Source organism: Phocoena phocoena, chromosome 13 (assembly GCF_963924675.1).
Source record: "Phocoena phocoena chromosome 13, mPhoPho1.1, whole genome shotgun sequence".
NCBI classification, from domain to species: domain Eukaryota; kingdom Metazoa; phylum Chordata; class Mammalia; order Artiodactyla; family Phocoenidae; genus Phocoena; species Phocoena phocoena.
In genome coordinates, this window is record NC_089231.1 from 58699314 (window position 1) to 58725177 (window position 25864).

General features: G+C 44.2%; 1 protein-coding gene across 1 annotated transcript in view; it reads right to left on the bottom strand.

The window, feature by feature from the left end:
• The window catches only part of LAMA1 (laminin subunit alpha 1), a 148937-nt gene that overhangs the window by 40076 nt on the left and 82997 nt on the right, over positions 1–25864 (bottom strand). Inside the window, exons 25-42 of the mRNA XM_065889473.1 lie at positions 24735–24878; positions 24055–24234; positions 22969–23154; positions 22301–22428; positions 21530–21650; positions 20033–20170; positions 17822–17943; positions 15459–15545; positions 14962–15155; positions 13903–14045; positions 12140–12229; positions 10486–10597; positions 8657–8819; positions 4016–4226; positions 3494–3610; positions 3217–3380; positions 1151–1286; positions 554–647 (exon numbers count right to left, since the gene is read on the bottom strand). Coding sequence (XP_065745545.1) covers positions 554–647; positions 1151–1286; positions 3217–3380; positions 3494–3610; positions 4016–4226; positions 8657–8819; positions 10486–10597; positions 12140–12229; positions 13903–14045; positions 14962–15155; positions 15459–15545; positions 17822–17943; positions 20033–20170; positions 21530–21650; positions 22301–22428; positions 22969–23154; positions 24055–24234; positions 24735–24878 — 2530 coding nt within the window. The remainder of the gene's footprint in view (positions 1–553; positions 648–1150; positions 1287–3216; positions 3381–3493; positions 3611–4015; positions 4227–8656; positions 8820–10485; positions 10598–12139; positions 12230–13902; positions 14046–14961; positions 15156–15458; positions 15546–17821; positions 17944–20032; positions 20171–21529; positions 21651–22300; positions 22429–22968; positions 23155–24054; positions 24235–24734; positions 24879–25864) is intronic.

Consider the following 25864-nt stretch of genomic DNA (forward strand, 5'->3'; position numbering starts at 1 on the left):
AGAGTCCACCTGCCGATGCAGGGGACACGGGTTCGTGCCCCGGTCCAGGAAGATCCTGCATGCCGCGGAGCGGCTGGGCCCGTGAACCATGGCCGCTGAGCCTGTGCGTCCGGAGCCTATGCTCCGCGGCGGGAGAGGCCACAGCAGTGAGAGGCCCACATACCGCAAAAAAAACAAACAAACAAACATAATACATCTCTTCAAGAAACTGTGAAACCCTGAGAGATGAACAGAGAAGCACATGAAATCACAGATAACCCGACAAACGCTATGAAGAACAGCCAGGGCTCAGGCACTAAAGCAGCGAGTAGAGGTTTTGGTTCTTACGGAAGGCTTATCGAGTCTATGGAAGATTGGAGGGGACTGCACATTAAATGAGGTATCACTAAAATAAAAATTATATGATGTGTCTATGATAGGAAACTGGGATATTATTGTGACAAAGAAATGTTAAGCTTCAAATTGCTCCAGGAAAGATGAATGTTCTGGAAGTATGTTCAGAGATGTGTCCACAATCACTCCGATATCAACACAGTCCAAGCTGGAAACTGACCTCCATGCTTTCTGCTTAGGCTATTGCCTTCTTTTAGAAATTCAGCACTGCGCTGGAGAGCCGCTCTCCCATTAGAAACAAGAGATTCTGAGGCCTGTAAAACAGAACAATTTAAACATAGCAACTGGAGGGCAGGGCGGAGGTGGAGAAAGCAACTCCATTCTATCAGAATAGCCTCCAGTGTAGTTCCAAACAAGGAAGTCAGCGAGATAACAGGCAGGGACAATTTAAACTGTCCTATCTTACGTTTAATATATGTTCTAGTTTGTGGCTGAAGAGAAGGAACACAGCCATTTTTAAATCTATAAACACAAAAACAGCCATTCAATGCAGATCTTCACCGCGGGTAAGAAGAGCTGTCTCAAGTGGGTATCAAGCAGCATTATCATTTTTGTTCTAAGAATTACTTATGACTTAGGAAATGAAAACTTACGTCACATGATGACAGAAGCCTTAAATAGATCCCACCAGAAAAGAATGTTGACGAGCATAGATTTAAGCCACTGCAAGTTTGCTCAAGCACCTCATGGCAGGATCGCTGCCCCACAGTGCCCCGAAAAGGAAGGCGCACACGGAAGCCCCCAGGGCATTTCTTACCACGCTCGCCTTTCTTTCAGTCCTGAGAGTATCTTTCACCAACTTCTCTGATTCTTCAATCAGGCTCCGGATGTTGGAATGGTCATGGGTTGCACTGGTCGCACTTAGGGACACATGACTAACATTTCCAAGGCCACTGTGAAATCAACATATTTAGAGATGTCATGATCAACTAAATGGAACTACCCCACTATTCTTAAAAGCCTTCCAGTTTCTTCCCCCTTAGAGAATTATCATCAACAAGGAAGACAGGATTTCATGTCAACATGTGGATTCCCCTTGAACTCCAAAAGTAATCTTAAGAAGTGATAACACTAAGAACTACTGTTTAATTAACACCCAAAGAAGACATGACTGCTGTGTCCCATCTTTTAAACCATCCATTCTTTGATCTCTGTTCAAACCCCCTGCGTGTGTCTGGGGTGCCGCTGCATGTTTGCACTGGTTGTAACCTCTCCTGCTACGGCATGTGTTAATTTAAAAAAAAAAAACAAAAAAGGCTTTCCTAAGCATATATGGGGATGCTGAATCTTATTCCTCAAATAGTATAGACCAATTTGAGGAAATTCACTGGGGGTTTTGAGGAGCATCAGATCTTTCAATCATCTGAACTTTACTCTTGTAAGTGGGCAAATCACTCAAGAAGTTGCCAGCTGGCAATGGTGCAATTTCATCCAGCTCGCTCTAGCTTCAAAATGAAATCTGACAATTGACACATCTTTGCCTGCTGAGTAACCTACTTCATTTTCTTCCCGAGGTTATTGAGTTGGGTGATTCCCAAACCAGACACCAGCAGTTATTACTTGTTACTACTTCACTGGCAAAATTCAGTGACTTATAAATAAAAGATTATAATGTTATTTAACTTTACGTATCACACCAAATTGCTTTTACTACTCACACTAAGTAATAAAGATTTTGTTGTAGCTATGCCTGTAATCAGAACATTCTTTTCTCTTTTGGGAAAAGATGAAGAAAGGAGAAGAAATGCGTATGTAATTCCATTTTCTGATTCCGATGGCAGACACAGGCGGTAGTGCTCAGTGTAGCACATAATTTAAGCAATAGTCTATGTTATTCAATACATCGTTTTCAATTGCTTTCCTTGTGTGAGCTAATCTTCTATGGCAGCATTCCTCAAACTGGAAAAATATTTATTTTTCTCCTTCCACAAAACACACCCAACACACAGAAACACACATATTCTAGTGTGTCCAGACTTTTTCCACTCATAATTTATAACAGATTCTAAAGAAATAAATGTACCAACTAACAATATTGTGTAAATCATTGATAAGGCCTAAAACCCCGATTCCCTCACTTGCTGCACATTAGGTCACCTGAGTATCTTAAAAAAAAGGAAAAGTACAGCTCACACCCCACAGTCTTCGGGGGATGGGAGAGAGGCAAGTGGACACAGGCATCAGTATTTTAAAGTTCCCCAGGGTATTGCTGCAACAATTTGGGAACCACTGGCCTAAAGCTGTGCTTCTCATTTAAAGGTATTTCTAACAAGCTGAGGATATATTTGACAAATATCCAAAAATATATGTTAAAATTATGATAGTACAATGGTAGACCTTCAGGTAGTAGAAAGTAATGGAGATGGTATCTTTCAGTAGTTGGAAAAATAGATTCCCAACACTTCTAATAGCCCGGGACGGGCAACCACAACCTGCATCCACGCATAAAGCCCGCCGGATCACAAGGTCCAAGAAGACAAGATGTATAAATAAATCAGTATCTGGTTCTGTCCATATGCAAGCTAACAATAAAGTCCTGAGCACCAGGTAGATACTTAAGGCCTCGATGGCTTGATATCAGAGCATAATATTTGTTTTCACTCCTATCTGGTTCGGTTTGCATTTTTCCATCATACGGTCCTGCTGATGGTCAACCACGTTACCAGACATGGGAGAAAATCCTCCTTGCCGTGGAAATGAAAGAGAAGTCTTCATTTTTAGACAAAAAAAGAATCTGACTCAACACTGTGATCAAAATAGCCATGCTTTTTCTCTCTGATCCACAGATCACAACCTGAGAATTCCTGCAAGGTGTGGTCTCACCTGTCCAGAGCACCTGCCAGTCTCTGGAGCTCAGTGGCATGATCCTCCGCTCTGTAGACGAGGTCCAATGCTCTTCTTTTGGACATCTGCATGACCAGATCATCTACGTGGTGCCTGATTTTGGCAGTCCATAGAAGCAGCTCATCCCGGTGATGCTCTAACTGCTACATAGAGAAATTAACATTGTGACTACACGTGCGACTATTTAACAATGTATCTGAGACGGAAGATTCTTTAGAAACTTTGGCTATTGCAGCTGTGCTGAGTTGGGACTTACTGCTAGAGCCTTTCCTGAAGCATTTGCAGGTGCAGTGGCAGCATCAAGCAGTCCTCTTCCTTCAGCGATTAGCACTGACGTCAAGTTTTGTTCTTCTTGAACACGCAGCTTTTTATCCTGTAGCAAAAATCACCTCTAAGGATGCTTCATAAAAGCAAGTTGGCTTCTGAACCGCGGTGCCTGACACTATGTGCTGAAGTTAGCCTTCGGGGCTCTTTTTTTTTTTTTTTTTTTTAATGCAGTACACGGGCCTCTCACTGTTGTGGCCTCTCCCGTTGTGGAGCACAGGCTCCAGACGCGCAGGCTCAGCGGCCATGGCTCACGGGCCGAGGCGCTCTGCGGCATGTGGGATCTTCTCAGACCAGGGCACAAACCCGCGTCCCCTGCATCGGCAGGCGGACTCTCAACCACTGCGCCACCAGGGAAGCCCCGGGACTCAGTTTTTAAGAAGCTAAGACTGGTATCATTTACATGGGAGAATTTGGTACCAGCTCTAATGGGGAGAGAGCTGGTAAGACTCACGTTGAACTCTCGCAGGTTGGCCCTGACAATGAACAGGAGGCGACTGCTTTCCTGGGTCTTCCTCTCTGCTTCCCTCAGGAGCTCTTCTGTGGCCTGCACTTTACTGTTGTGTCTTGAAAGGAGGTTGCTTGCTGCTTCTTTTAATACCTCCAACTCTTCCTGTGGTTTCCGGTAATTTTTCTGAATTTGTGACAATAAATCTTCAGCAGCCCTGGGAAAATAATAGACGGTTCACATGGTAAGAAATAAACAAGAAAGCTCGTATCATTGAAATGATAGTGGAAGAAACTTTTTGTTTTATACAGGAGGTTCTTATTAGTTATCCATTTTATACATATTAGTGTATATCTGTCGATCCCAATCTCCCAATTCATCCCACCACCACTCCCCCCGACCCCGATAGTGGAAGAGACTTTTACATAATCGTTCTGAGTTTCTCTGTGACGTCCTAAGTGGTACCTCGTAATCTCTTAAAAAGGGAAACAATTTCTCTAAGACAGCTATTAGTATGGCAGATTTACATTTTATCCTTAATAAACTCTCCTTATTCACAAACTTACTAACATATTTTAGTAATGGAATTAAAAGAAACCATCTCAGTGAATCTTGATTCAGAAAATTGGGACCATAGTCTGTGAATGACGGCAACTGAAATGTTTCATTATAATATGGCCAGAAATCGAAAAAAGGAGACTCTTCAGTGATTTGCTCTCAAGTTACCAGTATATTTATACAATATAAAGGTTTTTCTGCAGCTAGTTAAAAAACAGATTTTATAAAAACTTTCAAATCCAAATTGCCATAAAGATATAATTTGTACCATTGATAAAAGCAAGCTTTAGGAAATCGAAAGACATTTTCCCCTATTCTTTGGTAAATTGCTATTTCAATCAAATTTAAACTTAAAGCTCTACAGAATGATACGGTTTTCATACTACAGAACTTTGCAGTGGTTGAATATATCCCATGAACTTCTTGCTTCAATTTGTCAGAAGAACTTTGAAAAATTTCATGGAAAACGCCTTGTAGATCACCCTTAGCTTACACATATCCTCAGGTCGCTGGGCTGAACACCACAAAAAAACATTTTCCAAAGATACATATTTGAACTCTGATATCATTGAGCATTATCAGGAATCATTTGAACATTCTTATGATTTTTAATGATTATAAAAATGATAGCAAGGTGTTGCATTATGATGCATGCAGGCAACAAGAACCAAAAAGAGCACATGGGAAACACACAAACAAATCCAATATATTCCTAACATGTGGCCATGAATCTGTCAATTCACATTGTTAAAGAAGGTATCTCTCAAAGAAATTTAAATATAGAGGTCATATTTTCATCTATGAAATGAATTTACCACCTAAGCTGTGATCAGATGAAATGATATAGTCAGCAGTGACTTGAAAGACTAAAAAGAAAAAACACAAAACCCCTCAGCACTCTTAGCTTCTTCTTGTAAAATTTATTTAGTTAACACAGTAAAACAGTGTTTTTCAAACTGCGTTTCTCCACAACACTAGTGCCGTGAACAGGTAAGCAAGTTCCATGAGAAAGGGCTGCGTGCTGCAGTACATCTAGCTGTGTTCTCCAGGCTCCTTTTGCAGATCCTGAAACATCAGCCTGAAGACTTGTAGTAAAGACCTTGTCTCTCCTTAAGACACTGCATTTACCAAATTACCTGGGCACAGGACACATTTCTTTACTGAAATATCTTTTGATAGGTCCGGGGACACCTGCGTGGAAAACAGTTGGGAAACACAGCTACAAAGGATAATTTACAGGGTGTGGTAAAGGTAAAGATAGCAGGCCGGAGTTGGCTACCCTTAGAAAGGCCTGCTTGCCAGGCTGGCCCTCGGCTGGCGTCTGCAAGTGCTCCCGCTGTCCCCTGTAAGGGTGGCTCACTGCCTCGACTGTTTGTGCAAGCAATGTGGTTTAGGCTGAACACCTGCTTCCCTCCTGGGAGTCTGGAATGTGGGTATGTGCTGGGCAGAGGGAGCCTATGGGCGCAGCCCCCACTGAAAACCTCAGATGCTGAACTCTATGGGCTTCCCTGGGCATCACACACAAGCTGCTGCATTTTCATTGCTGGGGGGAGAGTGTGCTCCGTGGTCCCTCCTGGGATGGAGAGAGTGTAGGGAGCCTGCATGGGCTCCTCCCAGCTCCCCTGCATCTTCCTCATGATCCAGCGGTGCATCCTTAATACGCTGCTCTAGGAAATCTCAGCCCTGAGTCATGGGAGTCCTGGTGAAACTCTGAATGTGGAGGTGGCCTTGGGGACCCTGACACATGCACGATAAGCAGCTAGGTTGTGTGCTAAGTACTCTCACTTACAGGATTGCTGTACTTCAGCATAAATTATCACTCTTCTAAGAATTATAATAAAAAGGCTGAGAAATAAGTCCTAAAATAATCCATGAAATTTGAAATGACTTAAGTACAGGGATTATCTATGGAAGAAAGTGGAGGCCTAAGAATGCATTTAAAAATCTTTTTAAAATAAAAGGTCTCAGTAGTAATAATTTAACTTACAAATTAAAGAGGGAGTTCAAGAATCTTATGAATACCTTAATTCCAAATAGAAATAGAAGAGCTACAATGACAGAGAAAGGGTGACAGGAGGAGGGCCTAGCGGGGACGAGGGTCAGGGGGCACAGGTGGGGAGAGGGCCCCCTGCCTTCTCCCCTTCCTCTCAACTGCTACTCAGTAAGTCAACTTTTCCCAGTTGGACTGTGAGCTCCTAGTGGGCAAAAGGCTTTATTGTTCTCTTTTGTGTCCCCAAGTCCTAGCACAATGCGGGACACCTGTGGGCTCAATCCACTTTACTGACCGAATGACATGACCGTGGAAGGTACTGGTGGGGGGAGGACCCCTGCAAAATGACTCCTGGGATCTGCAGGGATTCCCCGTCCGAGGGAGAGACATGCAGCCGAGGGAGAGAATGAATGAGATGACCGACCACGTGTGGCGCTGGGAGGACCTTGAGCCTAGGATGAGCTGGAGCCGGGTGGATGGGGGGAGATGGTGAGTGAAGAGGGAGGCTGGAATGAATACGTGATGTTTACATGTGGTCCAGGAGGCAGCGGGGAGCTGAGGAAGGTGAGGAGAGAGCAGGGTGCCCTGGGGTGGCTGCCTCAACTGCAGGCGGGTCCTGGGACCACCTGCATGGAGGTATGAGCCTTTCCCTGTGGGGGTCCCCGCACCATGCATCCAGTGAAGGGAGGATGCAGGGGAGGGGCTGGGTCAGGGAGAGGTGATTACAATCTAGTGTAGATACACAGCCATGGTCTCTGAGCTGACCATGGAAATTCCACCCACCCATCTTCTATGGACTGGGTCTAAAGTGTACTTCCTGTTGTTTAGGGCTGGAAAATAATGGGGTTTAATGTCAGACAGATTTAGGTGTGTAGCCAGATTTCATATTGTCCTGCAGGTGGGGCAAGCTACTAATATTCTCTGGGCCTCAGTTTCTCCAGCTGGATATTTCCCACCTAACAAGGTGGCGGGGATGAGCCCCTGCAGTCCATGAGGGGTGCAGTCCACACCACCCAGCACAGAAGAGGTGCTCTGTAGATGGCGGCCCCTTCCCCATCCCCTGGGTCCTCGCCCACTTCTGAGCCCCCCTCGACCAGTCCATAGTCCTCTCAGGGCCCTTCTTGGGCCCTAACAAATGTTCTAGTAATTAGATTATGAGTCCCCTCTCCAAATCCCATGCAACATAAGTTCCTCCTTTTGTTTCTCACAGAACAAATTAACAACGTCAAAAATCCCATTCAATGATGAAAAAAGATGTAAGCTCAGCTCTCCCGTATGTGCCGGTAGAAGTGGATGTTGTTTTTAAAAACGTTTTAGAAAATAATTTGGCAATGCAAGTCGGGAATCCTCAAAATGCAAACTCTTTGGCTAAATGATTTCACTCCTTAACACGTACCCTGATAAGATAATAATGTGAAATACAGAAAAAGATTCTTATCTAAGTTGTTCATTACAACATTATTTAAAATAGTAAAATATATTAACATCTCACTATAGAGACTGGAGTTTTGATGGAGTATTATGTGACTAAACCAGTACTTAAGACATTTATCACAACCTGGCAGAGAGACAGCTTTGCTATTACATCAAGTAATTACTGTGTGAAAATACTAAGAAAAAAGCCGAAAGCAAATTGCAAGCTCCCAGTGACCATGTCTAACAGCTCTTTGTGGTCACTTCACATCACGGTTTTGATGACAGTGTGCATGCCGGAGCTAAATTAATCTGGCATGATGGCAGTCTGTCCTAGAGTTCACAGCCTCAGTGGTAGCCACTGCCTGGGTCTGCTTCCATGAGAGGTTACAGCATTACACTTAATCTTCAAGGAAGACAGTATCCTGAGGGTTTTTTTTGTTCACACAAAGTAGAAATGCTGTTTTAGGGTCACAGAGAAAAACCGAACCTATGACGTAATAGCAAAGACAGAAATTCTACTGATCACACTTTTCTCTTCTGGAGGGGCCAGCACCCAGCTCTTCTCATGACCTTCTGCCCCATTGAGAGCTTTCTTTCCTTCTCCTCCACTTGCCTCCTTCCCCCTCAGCTTTCAAGTTCCTACCTCTAATTGGTTGTGTCATGAATGGTATTCAGGCACTTACCTGAGTCCAAGAGTGGCATTTTGGTGCAACTGCAGGAAATTCCTTTTCTGAATGATTTCCAGCAATGAAGTGATGTTCTTTTGCATATTCTGAAGAGTAGAACTGGGTAACTGGACATCTTCATCCAAGGTCTGATTGAGAGTTGCTGCCCTTTCGATGATTTCTATGGAGAAAATATATCAATCATTGAATAAGTTTCTCAAAAATGGACAGTACTAAAATGGAAAAACTTAGAACCTTCTCCAGTAAGGCCTGCTCTGCTCACCTAAACTGGATTGAACCTCTAGCCAGGCCAGGTCAGCCCATATATCCCAATGCACTCTGGACATCCTCTGTCAAAACACTCATGGACTTGGGATTACTGGTTTATTTCATGTTTGCTTCCCCAGTACCCATAAACTGTAAGGGCAGGGGCTGTGCCTACCATGCTCACGGCAGCATTCCCTGCCCCTGGCACGAACATCTGCATGTAGAAGCACTCAGTAATATTTACTGCAGGAACAAACCACCAGTACTTGATACTACTCTTTTTTTCTTTTTGCGGAACACAGGCCTCTCACTGCCGCGGCCTCTCCCGTTGCAGAGCACAGGCTCCGGACGCGCAGGCCCAGCGGCCACGGCTCTCAGGCCCAGCCACTCCGCAGCATGCGGTATCTTCCCGGACCAGGGCACGAACCCGTGCACCCTGCATCGGCAGGCGGACGCTCAACCACTGCACCACCAGGGAAGCCTGATACTAGTCTTTTTTAAAAAACATGTCATTTGTTCTAATAATATCCTTACCTTTTGCCCTATGAAGTCTGATTCGTATTGGAGTCTATACTTTTTATGCCCTTACACCATAATCCAAAAAGAAAAGCCAGAATTTCTGGTAGCCAAAAAACTGACAGTAGCATTCTAAAAGCCAGATCAGATGGGACATCCCAGTTGAGTAGGGCGTAAATTACTCTGATATTAGGACATACTTTGGGACCACACTGAAGCTCCAAATCCCATCAACTCCTATTCTGGGCAGAGAGATGGTGCTGAGAGTTTAGCTAAGCTACTCTGTGGTATTGCTGCCTCTGTGTTCATTTCATTCAGCTAAGTGGCCTGCAGGGACCTTAAAATAACACTGGCCCCTCATGCAAGCATATGCCCTAGACGCAGCCGCAGAGGCAAAGCAAATGTAAGTTCTGGATATGACTTCCCCAATGGCCCTAGTGATGGACAGTCTTCCTGTTTCCCAGCACCTTCCCCTTACATGCCCCGTAGATAAGGTCCCCGGGGACTTACCAAAACTCTGCTCTTCTGCTTTGGATTGGCCAGTCTGGCCTTAGCCCAGGAACCCCAAAGCACTCCACGCACAGACCCTAATAAAGGCCTGCGCTCCAGGTCCCGTCTCCCTCTCTCTGCCTGCACCCTGCCTTGACCACATCGTGTGGCCCCTTGAGATGGGCTGGCTACTTCCTCAGGCTGGACCCCCCCCAAGGAATCAACTGCTCTATCTCATCTTCTCTCGTGGTCTGTTGTTGGACCTCGGCTCACCACTCGGCAAATGTGCTCCGTTTAATAAGTGTTCATTTGACAAATTCATAATGGATGGGGAGGCACCATATCTATTTGATACTAAGGACTGAAGTGTACGGCATGATGTGGAAAAGAAAAAAGGAAACATCCATTTTTTAAAGGATAAAACTCTCAATGAAAGACAACGACGTGGACACAGGGAAGGCTCCAGGTGTCCAGTCTAGGAGTCTAGGACATGGTTACTCATGTGCTGAGTGAAGCGAATAAGCTTTTCCTACCGAGGAAGCCAGACCCGCCAGACAAGGCTCCGAGGACACTACCTTGGATGTCTGCCTGCAGCTTCTCCGTAAACGTCAGGAGGTCACGACTCTTGTCGAGGATCCTTTTGGTGGCCCTGGTCACGTGCTGGCTCCGTGTTAACACTCTGTCCAGCTGATGGAAAATAAAGGCCTCAGTTTAGTTTGACTTTGAATACAACGCGAACTTCGGCACTCCAGATGTTGTCTCTTTTAAGCAACAAACATATTCCAGAACACAGAGTGAAGATGTACACCATCACCTATGCTAAGGTCAACAGTTGGGTTGGAAGTGGACTAGGCCGTTCATGAAATGATTTACTGCTCACTCTGTGTGAGAAAAGGTGGTCTATTTTTTTAAAGGCAACCTAATTGGCCATGAAGCCACAGACTCCCCCAATGTCTCCACTGTGAAGACCTCATGTTCACTTTAGGACCCAAATATGCAGAACCTAGAAAGTAAAATCTTATTAATTTCTACTGACTGAGAGAACTTAGTCAAGGAGTTAAGACATAGAGTTAGGCAAACGGGCCTGCTTCTGCCAGGCTGGAGACCCGGTACTCAACACCTCCCAGTTTCATCAGTAACCTGCAGTAATAACGACACTGCCTCACAGGACTTCATGATGATTATATGGGATGATGTCTGTTAGGCCGGCAGTCCAGGGGCTGAGAGCTGCTCTCAGCTGTTATTTTTATTAGGAATGCTCTAATTTGTGAAAAGAAAGGTTTCATAAATTACAAACGTAATTTCCAGGAATGTAAAGTCACTCAGAATGGTTCTAAAAGTGTTTCCTAGTCAAAATCCAAAGAGAATCTTCTTTAATGGATACAAGAATTTATTTTCATCAGCTTATCACTTCCTACCAAATGTTTGCTTGCAGAGGTACTTTAAAGCCCACATATAAACCCTTAAACTCTTCCCAAATCATCATTAATTCCAGGCTAATACATTTTAGGGTGCATGATTGTATACGTGTGTGGATGTTGAGAGACAGAGACAAGATACACATATACACAGATACACTATCATACACATATCAATGTGCATACATGCATATCTATGTGTGTGTGTGTGTGTGTGTGTGGCGCGCACACACACACACACAAAATCCATGGGTGAAAATTATAAATTTAGCAATAGGCCTCCCTCACCATCTGCAAATGAGCAGATTCTTTTTTGGTCACTAGAAACCATTCATCTGGCATGGGCTAAACAGAATAAATAACCCCCTGCTGACATCAAAGTCCACAAATCAGAAGCACAGGGCTGAAGCCTGAGTGTTGCCGACACCACACGAGAAGCTGCGCTGGTGTTGGGGGCAGGGGTGGGGACCTCCGTTCTCACCATGTGCAGTGAATCCAGGACAGGGAAGAAGCCCCATCTTTTCATGCCGCCCACCCCTGGTTCACAGGAGGAAATGAGAGGTGATGGTAAAGTGGCAGCCCAACTCCTCCCTCAGTGGACAGGACAGCAGAAATTAAATCAGGAGCCTCTTCCCACTAAAGCACAGAAGCTGGCAGCATCAGAACCAATTTGAACACAAAGTACCTGGAGCACAGCTCCTGGGAGGAAGAGGCTGCCCTGATCTGATCAGAACCTTCCAGGCAGCCACCGGCAAGGGATCACAAGGGCTGGAGTGGGTGGGGGAGCGGGCCCTTTACGTGAAGAACTTACCTTCCTTTGCAGGTCCTCTGTTTGTTCTGAGACACCTTCAAGCTGAATTTTTGCCAGTTCTTTCTGTATATTTTCGTTTAATAAAGAGTCCTAAAACAATGAAGAAAACAAATTATAACGCTTCAAAATAAATCTTCTGGTTCTTAACTAACAATCACCTGTTATTACCTTTTTTGTTCATAGAAAGAAATTCTCCTTTCCTTGAAATTGCATTAAAAAATAAAATGAATCACATTCACTGAAGTTTTGACTTCAGCAACATGGTTCCATACTGCCATCTTTTGCACTGAACTTCCTATGTAGGTATGAATTTAAAGTCTGGTGGGTTATGCAGAACTGAACTGCTGCAATTCCTGGGTGAGTTGGGCCGAACTTAACAGCAGAGTCACATAAATTTTAACTATAACTGCTAACACCTCAAAAAACGCTTACTAAGCTAAAATACAAAAGTATTAAGTAAAGAAAAGCCTTTATAATTACTAACAACTAGGTGCTTAATTTATGCCAACACTCTTCTAATTTCTTTACTTGTATGACTATTCAAACCTTATAACAACACTTGAAGGGGCTAGATTATTGTTTACGGTCAAGACAGTTATCAACTTGCGCAAGTCGCAGTGTAGGTCAACAGTGAAAACAAGAAAAAGTGAAGGGTTCACAACTTTAAACTCCTGAGAACTTTACATTAACATAAAAAGTCATTTAAGGGAATTAACAAGGTGGTTTAAATGAGGGAAGATCACTCAAAAAGAGTTAACGTTGAAATCAAGTGTTTATCTCACGTGGTAAAAAGAAATATAGTTGTACTGCTGGAGCCCAAACTGACAAAGTAGTACTTACTGACTGTGTCTATAGTGAGTGGAAAAGAAACTTAAACATTTCTTTCCTTCCTTTTTTTCTTATCTTTCAAAACATTTCGTTCTATTTGAGGAACAACAGAAACATCTCTTAAGAGTTTCCTAACCTTTCTTAACTCCATCATATCTAAAGAGAAAAGACCGGGATTAACAAGAGTGGATCACAGACGCAGCTGGAGTCCACTGTGCACGCACGCGCACACACACGCATTACTGCATAGCACAGCAAATTAAATATCTCAAATTCTAATGCATAGGCTTTAAGCCAAATTAAGAATCACATGTTTTCCCAATTAGAATGAAAAAACACTGTCTAGTAAGTCAATTTCTTACCTTCCCACCTTCTTTTGGACCCAGATCAAAACACAGATTTTAACTAAACATAAAACTATGATTTACCCTCAGAGATTTTCATATAGTCGTCCAGGGAGGAGGAACTTTTGTGCCCTGCAACTCCAGTTAAGAATAATACACTGTCAGAAAATAGTTCATCTTCATTCAGCACATTAAAGAAGATGCCATCCTGATTCCTTTTCTGTGTTTGTATTAGGTCAGCTATTTTCAACTATCCAAAGACGTGTTATAAACAGGGGTGAGTGGACTTTGTCTTATTCCAAAAGGCAGGAGAAAGAGGAACACAGAGGAAGAATCTACAAGGAGGCATCTATGGATCAATTCTTGACCAATTAGAGCTGTCCCACAGTGAAACGAGTTATCATGTGGATGATGCAGTCCCCGGTCAGGTTCAGGGGAAGAAGGCCTGGTGCCTACCAGCGCTGGACACTGGGACTGAGGCTCCTGCACCTACGCGGCGCATGGACAGAGAAAATGACCCCTACTGTCAGGCCAAGTCTTCACCTCCCCATGACACATGTTTTTATCCATCTCTCTATTCCTAGTACCTACCCGGAAATATTTCGTTGTATTTTCCAGGTTTGACAAAATCCTATACGGGACAGGGATGATGCCGGAGAGGTTCACAGAGACGATGGCATCACCCACATGGTCCATGTCATTCAGCAGCACGCCTCCACATTCGTCGTCACAGGCTACAGGGTAGAGGAAGTTCAAGTTAAAGCAAAGCGGCCGGCACGTTTTCCCGTGTGTGCGCATGGCATCCTGTAATAACAACATCTACAGTGCTTCCGAGGACTCATCCCATCTCATCCTCACACCAACTGTGCCTCGGGAAGTAAGCAGGTCCCAAGCCCCTGTTCTCAGATGACGACGCCCAGACGCAGGTCACATTAGTGACTCCCCAGGGCCACACAGAAACGCTGCTCCAACCTTTACAGCACGTTTGCCCATCTTTGACTTGGACCAACGGCCACGAATTCCAAGTGCAAATCCTGTCAGGGCCTGGTCTGTGATTTCCTCAGATAGTTTGCAGACACCTTCAGCAAGTACAAACGAAGGGGAGTGGAGAAAGTAACAGATGTGTCTTGCTAATGACAAACACACAAAGAAAAGCAAAAGAGCTCTGGACTGCCATGATCCTGACCTTGCTTCTTCCCTACCTTCCCCGCGAACCACTGAGGAGACATCCCAAGGTCACTACCTCATGTACTTGCTATTCAAATAAATCAGAACTGGCGGAAAAAAATTCCACAACAGCCAAGAGCTGAGGCCACACGTGAAATCTGGTGACACAAATGAGCAGCCAGAGGTGTCTTCTCTGCTCTGACTGACCCTTGGCTCCACTAGAGGGGACATTAACCAGCTGAACCATGAAGCTGGCATTGCTGTGCTGCTGACAGTGATGGAGAGATAAATGCTGTTATCCTAGAACCTTCTCCTTGGCTCCAAACGCACTTCACAAAGTTCAGTTCAGCAGATGCAAAGGAATCTATGATTAGTTAAAATAAAGTAGGACTTTCTCTATCCTGCCAACGCCACTGGGCGCCGTACCAGGAAACCATCTGAGAGGAGAAACCACCTTTCATCCTTGAGAGGAGTGATACCCACACACACAGTCGCTCTCCACTAGAATGTGCCTTGGTTCACAGTCCTCACAGCGGAGCCCCGTGGCCCCCGGCCTGCAGACGCACTGCCCGGACCCGCGGTCACAGTCACTGTGGACAGAGCCATGCGGGCTGCAGTCACACCTCTGGCAGGTGCCGCCCGGCATCTGAGGGTTCCCACGGTAGCCCGAAGAGCACCTACAGAAGGAGACACGCAGGACAGACAGGAGGGTCAACACCAGTGAGTAAATACACAGAGCAGCTTCCCAAGGACAGTAATCACTTCTGCCACATGAAGTGCAGAGAACACAGGCCACTCACCTTATTCTGCATTTTATTTCCTGAAAGGAGGATGAGATGGTCACAAGGAAGTGCATTTACCTATTTTGATGCCCAGGGGGTTTCGTTTTGCATTATCAATCGCGCACATCCAAATTGATAAGGGCTCCCGATCACTTTCATAAACATGTCCTATGTGTATAAAAGGGGCAGGTGACATACCTTTCACAATATTGTCCTTCGTAGCCCGGAAAACAGGCATCACAGCGGAAATCGTGATCACCTTCCAAGACACAAGTGGGACTAAAACTGGAAGAAAAGAATTTTTTTTGAATTTTCAGATACACAACTTCAAATCTTTCTTAGGGTACTTATTCATTACTCTTAGGGTACATGATACTGTCCTAAAAAACAACTGATTACACAGGACAATTGGACAAGTTTTTTAGAGCTTATACTCTTTTGGGCAAAAAAAAGGAAAATAAACATGTAATCGATACAAGCGGTTGCATCTCTTGTATCTAGAAGATACTCACAGATGCCTGTCCAGTGACAACCATGTTAGTGCTGAGGGGATGCAGCCCGATTTACAGAAGACAACTAATTAGTCACCAAACAAGAAAGCTTCCCAGCTAAAAAGGGGCTTGTTCTGAGATGCACGTGAATTATCTGACTTATTAGATGAAAAGGTGGCTGGAGAGAGCTGCACGTGAGCAAATGTGTGGAACAGCAGGGAGAAGGGAGCTGGACCAGCGCTGGGGATACACCTGACTGCAGTGAAAGGCAAGAGGGAAAAGCAGGGGAAAGAAGCAGAGTGAGGGCGGGATCTCAGGGTAACTGGACGTAAAGGTGGGGAGTCGGGCGATGGGCTACAGCAGCAAAAGGACAGAGCACCAAAAACTGGATGATCCACTCAGATTCTGACCCCTCACTTGGGGACTTCAGCTTCTGGCGTGTTCCTTTTTCTCAATAGCCTCTGCCTCCACATTTTAAATCACCAACTAGAGGCTCAGCTGGGTACCTGCAAACCACTAAAAAAACAGCTGGGGTATCTGGCTAGTAAGAGAAGTTCCCAGCATGAGTTACAGGGTTGCTATGAGCCCTGCTTCACTTCTGACTTTTTTCCCTCCTTAAACACTAAAGGGACAGACTTCAGTGAAAACACAAAATATGTAGAAAACAAAGCACGTCTTTCGGGGCCTCTCAGACGCACAGCACACACGGAACGTTCACACTCCCACCGTCTCTTCCTAACAGTGTACTATTAGTGTGTGTGTGTGTGTGTGTGTGTGTGTGTGTGTGTGTGTAGGGGGTGTGCTGTGGGGATGGTGTGGACTTTCTGTAACTGAAGAAGTAAAATACACAAACAGTATAGAACTGTGCAAAGTAGAAGTGTAAGACACCCGTCCAGACATTTCTCTGGGCATGTACAGCTATGGAGCTGTGGACATGGACATATATACGGATATGAGTGTTTTCCAAAATGGCATCACACCGCATGTTCAGTTTCATAATTCCATTGGCCATTCCTCCAATTCTGTACATACAGATAATGCCTTATTCTTTTCTCAGTGTTGGTACAATATTTCACTCTAGGTACGTACCACAATGCACTCTAGGTATTTAGTCAGTCCCGTGTAGGTAGATATTTTAGTGCCCTCCTCCAATTTCTTGTGAGTACAAGCAATGCCCATCTTTATACACATATGCAAGTATTCATATAGCTTAGATTACATGAGTGAAATTGATGATTCAAACTTTATATACAGGTTTTATACAAAAAATAGCAGTAGCAATAAATTTTAGGATGCTTGATAGTTTACAGGAGAAGTTTACACAGTGCCTCTCATTAGGTATTCGCTGTCAAGCAACACTTACTTGGAGACAATAAAAGACAGAAGATTAGAACAAATATTAAAAGGAAAACTTCATTTTAGTATACCAGAAGTTGGTATTTGATCTACACATGGTCAATGCCTTGTCAAATATTCTAAGCAATAATGAAATGTTATTTATGAATGACAGTTTTTGTTGCAACCAAAGAGGACCCACGGATATTCCAATTCCCGCCTAAAGTCTCTTGCTTCTTTTATGTGTTCAGATAACTCTATACAGGCATCATGAGTGCGAGGTAGAACCTGGCCCCAGTTTTCTCACCATGAAGCATTCTTCACTTCATCAGACATCAGCACGTATAAATTCTAACCCCATTCCCTTGCACTGAACAGGAACTGAATTCTTCGTATCATTATTCATAAAATTAATAACAATTCATCTCTAGGCACACTGGTTCCACAGGTTGGAGGCTAAAATTAGTCTTCAAAAAAACAAAACCTGAAAGTCCTTTCTTTAATGGGTTCCATTCTAACACTCAAAACTAACACACAGATACTTTGCTTTTGAAAAGATTCTCCTCAAATGCTGGAAGAAGGAACACTTTTTCTTAAAATTAGCCTCTCTCGACAAACACAGAGTATTCATTAAGACAGATCACGCGGAGACCGTGGAAAATGAAGCTGAGAGTGGAAGCAGCCCGCCTTCAGCAGTGGGTGGTGCGGGCGTGCCAGCGCACCTGCAAGGCTCACCTGGCAGGGAGGCCGTGAGGACAGGTGCAGAGAGAGCAGTCGCTGGCTGAGCCCGTCACCTTCCCGTAGTAGCCGGGAGCACACACATCGCAGTGGTCTCCGGCGGTGTTGTGGCTGCAGTTCTGGGGCCCCATGTTTCAAAAGAAGAGGAAAACAATGGGAAACTGTTAGAACTCATTCTCATCTGGCAATAGCCCAGCACTACCACGTTTCATATCAGTTGACTTTTTTTTATTCTCAAGGAAGGGTGAGCGTTTTTCTTCGTATTTTTAAAATCCTGGACACATTGGCAGCTCTGTGGCCTTCGTTCATTATAAGATTGCGTTCATCCGACACAACCTAGAAATTACTGATACATTCTTCTTATAGAAAATATACCCAGCGCGGCCAGCTTTCAGAGCCTTAAAATATGGGTCTAAAATGTATAGGGACCCAAACAGCGATGTGAAGCACACTGATCTGTGCATAGTTGGGGTTCAGTGATCACACTGGAGGGTTGAGAGGGCAGCAGTGAACGGATAGATGATTCAAGAAATCGACGGTGGGTTAAGTGGGCTGTGCTCTTTCCTGACTATAAATTGACAGGTCAGCTGCTGACCTGCGAACTTTGTGCTGGCAGGTCAGGAAAGGTAGGGGCATCATTTCATGCCCTAGGAGTACCTAATCTTGTCAAGGTGCTTAGCTGTACCAAGGAAAGATGCAGCATCAAAGAACCAATTAACTTCTCAACCTATCCGTGTGACTTTTGTCCCCGTGATTGGCCAAGGGACCTTCTTAGCTAATTACATCTCACCTGAAGTTGCCTGAAATCAGTTCTCCTTAAATTCTTAAATGAGATTTTCTCATTTTCTGTATTAGGACTTTACTTCTGCCCGGAGCGTGAGCTAATTAGAATGAATAGATTTTTTTAACAGTGTTGCAGCTATCTGCATCTTCATTAAGTTCATTTTACCTTGAATGACTGGAATAATTCTTTAATTCCAGATATATAATGAAGTCAGCCAAGGTGAACATACATCTTTTTAACTGAGGAGAACCATGCAGTGCTTCCGCTTCTAAATTCACCTGGGCACTGCTATGGTTTAACAGTTTTCCCAGTGGAGATTGCCTTTAAATTCCACATATGAAAGACGTTTCCAAACAGGAGAAGATGGATCTGGTGTGGGAACCCTGGTTCCTGTGTTTGGGCCACAGCCAAGATCTCTAAGGCTTTGGTGTGTTTTTCTTGGTGGGGAGCTCATTTTCCTTCAGTGAGTTATTTTACCTGAAGCAGGTTAGTCTTGGCACAATTTAGACAAGGAACCAATGTTCCCACATGAGTTATCAGAAAAAATGAGGTTTCACGAGTAGGGAAAGAATATCAGGTTATTCTATGTTATCAATAAGGTCTCGTCGGCTTAAGGAAAATCCTGGATGCAACAGTTTGTCCTCAGGAACACAAGATTCTGTCTGGGTCACTTGGTCCTTTGCAGTGGTCAGAACTCTCCTTGTGTCCCTGACGGCCTAGGGGTAGGTGGCCAGGAAACAAATGCACACTAAGACCTCTAGGACAACATGCAGTTTTTAACAAACGCAAGGAAAGGGCATCACTTTACACAGAGAAACACATTTTCAACTTTGACATTAACTCGTTTTGAAACCTCCAGGTGATCCTTCAAATTCTATGACAGAAAGTTCTCACGTACTTTGACTACAACCACCAGTACTGCAAATAAAGACAAGAGACGGGCTTCCCTGGTGGCGCAGTGGTTGGGAGTCCACCTGCCGATGCAGGGGACGCGGGTTCGTGTCCCGGTCCGGGAAGATCCCACATGCTGTGGAGCGGCTGGGCCCGTGAGCCATAGCCGCTGAGCCTGCGCTTCCGGAGCCTGTGCTCCGCAATGGGAGAGGCCACAGCAGTGAGAGGCCCGCGTACCGCAAAAAAAAAAAAAAAAAAAAAAAAAAAAAAAAAAACAAGAGACACTTGACTAATTCCCAAATTGATGTCCATAAACAGATTCAAGGAAGTAAAATTTATAAGAGAATTTCTACCAACATTATCAGACCACTCAGCTAGACCTTTCTAAAGGAAATATATGTATATCTTACATTTAGCTAAATTTAAACTCTCTCTAAATCAAGAAGCTTGTATGACCTCGAACTGGAAATGTAGATGCTCAGGGCCTGCTCTAATTCTAAGCGTCAGGCAAGTACCCAAACAAACCAGCGTACCAGACATTTCCCCGTTTCAGGGTCACAGGTGTCACTGTGTTTGTTGCAATTGCAAGGCACACAGGGAGCCAGCAGAGGGCGCGGTCTCCTGCCATCACCTTCTGGAAGCTTCCCTCTGTGGTAACCAGGTGCGCAGTCCTGAGGGAATGCAAAAGCAAAGGAAATGAACAAGAAACCTGATTAACAAATGTGCAAAGGACTTCAATACACACCTCTCCAAAAAAGAAACACAAATGACTAAACAAGCACATGAAAAGATGCTCATTAACACTAATCATCATGGACATGCAAATCAAATACCAGCTCACACGCATTAGGATGGCTAGTATCAAAAAAAAAAAAAAAACCCCAAACAAAAAACCCCCAGAAGATAACATGTTGGCAAGGGTACAGATAAACTGGAAGCCTTGTGCTTTGCTGGTGGGAATTAGAAAGGTGTGGCACTGTGGAGCAGTATGGTGGTTCATCAAAAAGTTAAAAACAGAGTTACCGCATGATCCAGCAATTCTACTTCTGGGTATAAACCCCAAGAACTGAAAGCAGGATCTTGGAGAGATACTGGTACACCCATGTTTGCAGCAGCATTATTCACAATAGCCAAAGGTGACAGCAACCCATGTGTCCACTGATGAATGGATGGATAAACACAATGTGATCCATCCATCCAATGGACTATTATTCAGCTTTAAGGAAGCAAGGAACTTCCCTGGTGGCGCAGTGGTTAAGAATCCACCTGCTGATGCAGGGGACATGGGGTTTGAGCCCTGGTCCGGGAAGATCCCACATGCCATGGAGCAACTAAGCCCGTGCGCCACAGCTACTGAGGCTGAGCTCTAGAGCCGTGTGCCACAACTACTGAAGCCCGTGTGCCTAGAGCCTGTGCTCCACAACAAGAGAAGCCACCGCAATGAGAAGCCCGCGCACCGCAACGAAGAGTAGCCCCCACTCGCCACAGCTAGAGAAAGCCCGCACAGCAACAAAGACCCAATGCAGCCAAAAATAAATAAATAAATTTAAAAAAAAAAAGAAAAAAAAGAAGGAAGCAAATTCTGACACATGCTACAACATGGATCCATCTTTAGGGCATCATGCTAAGTGAAATAAGCCAGTCACAAAAAGACAAATACTGCATGATTCCACTTACATGAGGGACCTACAGTAGTAGATTCATAGAGATAGAAAGCAGAAGGGTGAGACTGGGGGAGGGCCTAGGGGGTTTAGGGTTTACTGGGTACAGAGTTTCAGTTTCACCAGATGAAGAATTCTGAAGATTGGTTGTACAGCAGTGTGAGTGTACTTAAGACTATTGAGCTGTACACACCTTAGAAATGGTCAAGATGGTGAAGTTTATGTTTATGCCTATTCTATCACAAGTAATTTTTAAAAGACAAAAAAGACGTAATAGAGACACACAGTTCCCTTCATCACTCGGAGCTGCTGTAACAAGTATATTTCAACCCCAAACCAGGAAACGGATTTTAACCACAGTCTCCCTACCTGACATGAGAATCCAGCTGTGCCAGGAGGACAGAGACACTTCTCTAAAAGGGATGCCACCTCCCTCTTGGAGTGCGACTCTTCAGCCTTTCTGCCAACCTCCATAGAAATATTTGAGATTCTGTGAAACCGTTGGGTTAAGAAACGTGAGAGGAGACACTAATATTTAAAAAGACACTTTCTTGAAACAGCACATTACTGAATAATGTTGGCACATATATGAAACCAGAGCTTTCCTGCCAGTTTGAGAGTAGTTCCTACTCACAGCTGTAAAGGAAACGGGTAAAAACACACTAAAAGCACACGAGTCATTATACAGGAAGGTCCACAGCCAAAAGTTTAGAACTTCAATATAATGTTAGAGAAAGCACACCTGAAAGAATCTTAAGTACTCGCCTGGCTATAACCTAGGTGGCTTTCTTTATGGGAGTAGTACTACATGAGCAGGGAAGAGCATTCTTGATGCCTTGTGACAAAGAAATGGGCACTGCAGTTTAAGGGCAGAAAATAGCAGAACTGCTTTGTTGTTTACATAGAAGATATCACCGTTATGTACTTACATGTTATATCCACATTAATACAGGAGATGGATAATCTATGTCACTTTTCACATATTTCATAATAATATTAACATTTAATAAGGTTTGGGTGAGGGACAGAAATATATATGATATTAAAGATAGGAGGTAAAGGGGGTAAAGTGAATCAAACCCCTTCAGTTTGCTTTCAAATAAGGAAAATATTTGGAAACGTCTAGAAGTTTCCAAGTACCTGCTTTGCTGTAATCCTTGGCCATAAGATGCTTTGATGAGGATGTACTCAATGTTGCTAAGAACAGACATAAAATCTGAGCGTGTGACAGGTTCTTCAGAAACAGAGTTAAAGTACTTCCAAAAATTCTGTGGATGAGAAGCACATTCAGTTAAATTCAGGGTACAGATCCTCAGAGGCATATGAACTTAATTCCTTTAGAAATTTCTCCAGCAGTGAGCCCAGTTCTAAGTGACACTGAGTTTAAGTGAGGAAGCTCTCGTGTCACCTCCCAGGGGTGGCAGCCGCACCATCTCATTTATCAATGGCCTCACATCACCTCTGGCAGCGCTAGCCACGCAGTCAGTCAGTAAACATCCGCTGGAGGAAGGAATCCACACTTTCCAAATTCAAGGGCAAAGACTCCAGATCATCATATCCAAACAGGTTGACACTCGTGTACCACGATAAAGGATTTAAGGTGCAATTTGCACTAAATTAACATAAGCCTAATATACATTTCTTGAGAATGTGAAATTTGAATCTCTGTAGAAGTTCTGCTAAACCCACTGGAATTTTGACCCACAGCCTTCTTCTTCACTCTCTTATTACAGCAGCTTCATGATTTCATTGCATGCAGAGCAGAGTTCCCAGCCTGAGGGGCCTGCGTTAAAAGAGTGCTAGGTCACCTCTTTCATCCCCACTTCCTGCTCTTGTCTCAGTCCATTCTTGGGGGCGGGCGCGTCCACATAGATGACTTGCTTTCTGGTCCGGCCTCCTTTGATGAGCACCTGAGGCTCCAGGTTGGAGGTGCCGATCCCACTGGAAGAATAGAAGGCCACGCTGTACCGCAGTTTGCTGCCGTAGGCCATGAGCTGTCGAAGAGTACAGTGTTGTTTACTTCTCTGGCATAGCACTGGTTTAGAACTATTTTATCATAAGCCTGCTGCCATTTGAAAGAAATCTTGTGTCTTAAAAATACATCACGTGGGTGGAATACGTTGTCTGATATGAGTTTCCTTCTAATTCTACTTAATTATGGATCGTAAAATTGACCTAGGCTATCGTTCCTAAGTAAGCGATCCTCCAAAAGTTTTAAAAACCGCATCATGAAGGTGTGATGGGCTGTAAAAAGCTGTACTTATGTATTGTGTACAGGTTGATGGGTTTGGGGATAAGTATACACCCATGGGACCACCATCACCAAAGCCACAGCCACAGCCATCACCTCCCAATGTTTCCTCTTGATGATACTAACAAAGGTAAGCTCCAAAGTAACAAAACAGTCATTCTAATTACTTTCAAACTCCTTTGAATTGAAAATTATGTATAGCCATCAGAGCACATATTTTCAAGTTTTAAAAATCAGGCTGAATTCACATACAGACTATATTTATATAAGCAAAGATGCATATGATGCCTTCAAGTCTCTGTCCCCCCCCGCCCCAAAATGAGTGCCCATTTCTTGAGAAGACCCTCTCGGGCCATAGCACCCAAGTTTGCATTGAGCCTCTATTAGTAAAAACAATAAATGTTTGTCGAATGACTGCTTTAAGAAGAAAAAGAACATGTTTTGAACTTTAAAAGACTTTCAAAATTGATGAATTTAAAGAGCCATTCATCTGGGGGATTTTTACAAGTGTTAAACTTTTCCATCCCCACTTAGAAGAGGAAATTAACAACTACTCCAGTGAGCAATAGGCCAACCCAGGCCACTGTGATTTCAAAGTGCACCCAGAAAATGTGGATGGCTGGAGGCTGGGTGCACGTCTCACCTGGTCTCCCTGAAATTGCCCGGGCAGCCGCCAGTAAAACGGCTCTGTGTGGACATGCCGCCTGACGGTCACGGCATCCAGGAGGACATCAGGGGCCTGGTAATACACCCCCTCAGTCGTACCCTTGAGGTTACTCTGAGAAACCACACGCAGAAGAGGCTGATCTGAGCCCAGCATTACCTAGTCACGGAGGGGAGGACAAAGCCACTTTAGAATGTGAATTAACGCCGCACCTTTGACCGTCAGATTCTTCCACTGTTTCAGACGAGACAGCTTCATTATTAAAACAGGAATAAGAAAGACTTTTCTTTTCAATTTAAACACCTGGATTAAAATGAACTGAAAATGCCTTTAAACCACTGCATTTAGGGTCAAACTCTTCCTATACTGGGCCAGGTCCAATTACATGAAGGAGACTGCTGAGAGTTTTCTCTTCACTCCAACTAAAGCTGCAGGCAGATTAGCACAGAACGACACTGACGCCCTGGTTCCTGCTCCATTTACTTCCCGGACAGCAGAAGCAGACCTCTGACTCTGGACTAACCCATATCAGCTTCCTAGAATTTCTGATGCAGTAAGGGCAAAATTTAATGTAAGTACTTGGCTGCCTTTCCCACCCTCACCCAACTCCCAAGGGTAGAGGCTTGCAAACAGAACATTTATCTGCGTGTGTAACCCACCGGCATTCTCACGTAGCCCTCGGCCTCGGAGCAGAGCTGTGACAGCCCAAAGCAAAAGCATGGGGTGCACCCCCGAGGGTCCGCCTCGTCCAGAGCAAAGGTGCCAGCTCGACACTCACTGCATTGAGGGCCAATGACATTTTCCTAAAGGGAACAAAGTGACAGACTCATTTTTACCTGAAAAAAAGAGACACAGTTTATGAACAACCAGAAATGGGAAAAAAACACACAAAAAACTTTGGATGAACAAATATGGCTAACTAGCTGCTCCTTAGGCTGGTTCCTTAACCTCTCTGAGAATTAGTTCTCTCAGACTCAGTGATTCCCCAACTCAGCTGGTCATAAGAATCGTCTTGGAAGCTTTTGGAAAATGCAGATTCCCTGGTGAGTCTCCAGGGGCGGGCCCGGATCCTCTTGGAGGTCCCAAGTGACCAGTCAGGTGGAGAGCCACGGGCCAGATAATTATTAGGGCAGGTCCTCCTGTGCTGACCATCCGTGGTGAGAACTGCTACCACAGATGTGGTGAACCAAGCACACGTCCACTGATGTTCCCGTTACCCCACAGCCACATGAGTTTCCCCTTCCTCCTCCCCCACCGCTAATCAACCAGGATTCCATCTCTCAGACCCTGGGAAAGGAACAGAGAAGATGGCCAAGGACCTTCTAATAACAAAGCACAACGGGAAAACGAAAGGAAATACACGGAGTTAAGTATGATGTTGAAATCTAACCTCCTGGGAAAATAATAAACACAAATGTCCTCCAGTCTGGCCAGCACGCACAAGAGAATAATTACTTACCAGGTATAGAATCACAAATCTTCCTGAAGCCCTGTGTTATCTATTTTACCTGTATATTCAAGACAGATAGGCTACTTAGCCAACTGAAACACATGATAGAAAACTCAGCGTGTTTTTCAAATCAGTCCCATCATCTGACACTTGTAATTAACAGTACAAATTCCTTCTAAAGAATCATCCATCATTATAGAAGAGCATACACAGAATTTAAACCCAGACCCAGAAGGTGGTGCAAACTCATTATGAGAAGCGTCTAAAACCCAAGTGATTATTGAAATAGTTAAAGCCCCGAAGTCAGAATGGCGAGTGGGAGGGAGGGAGGAAGTGGAA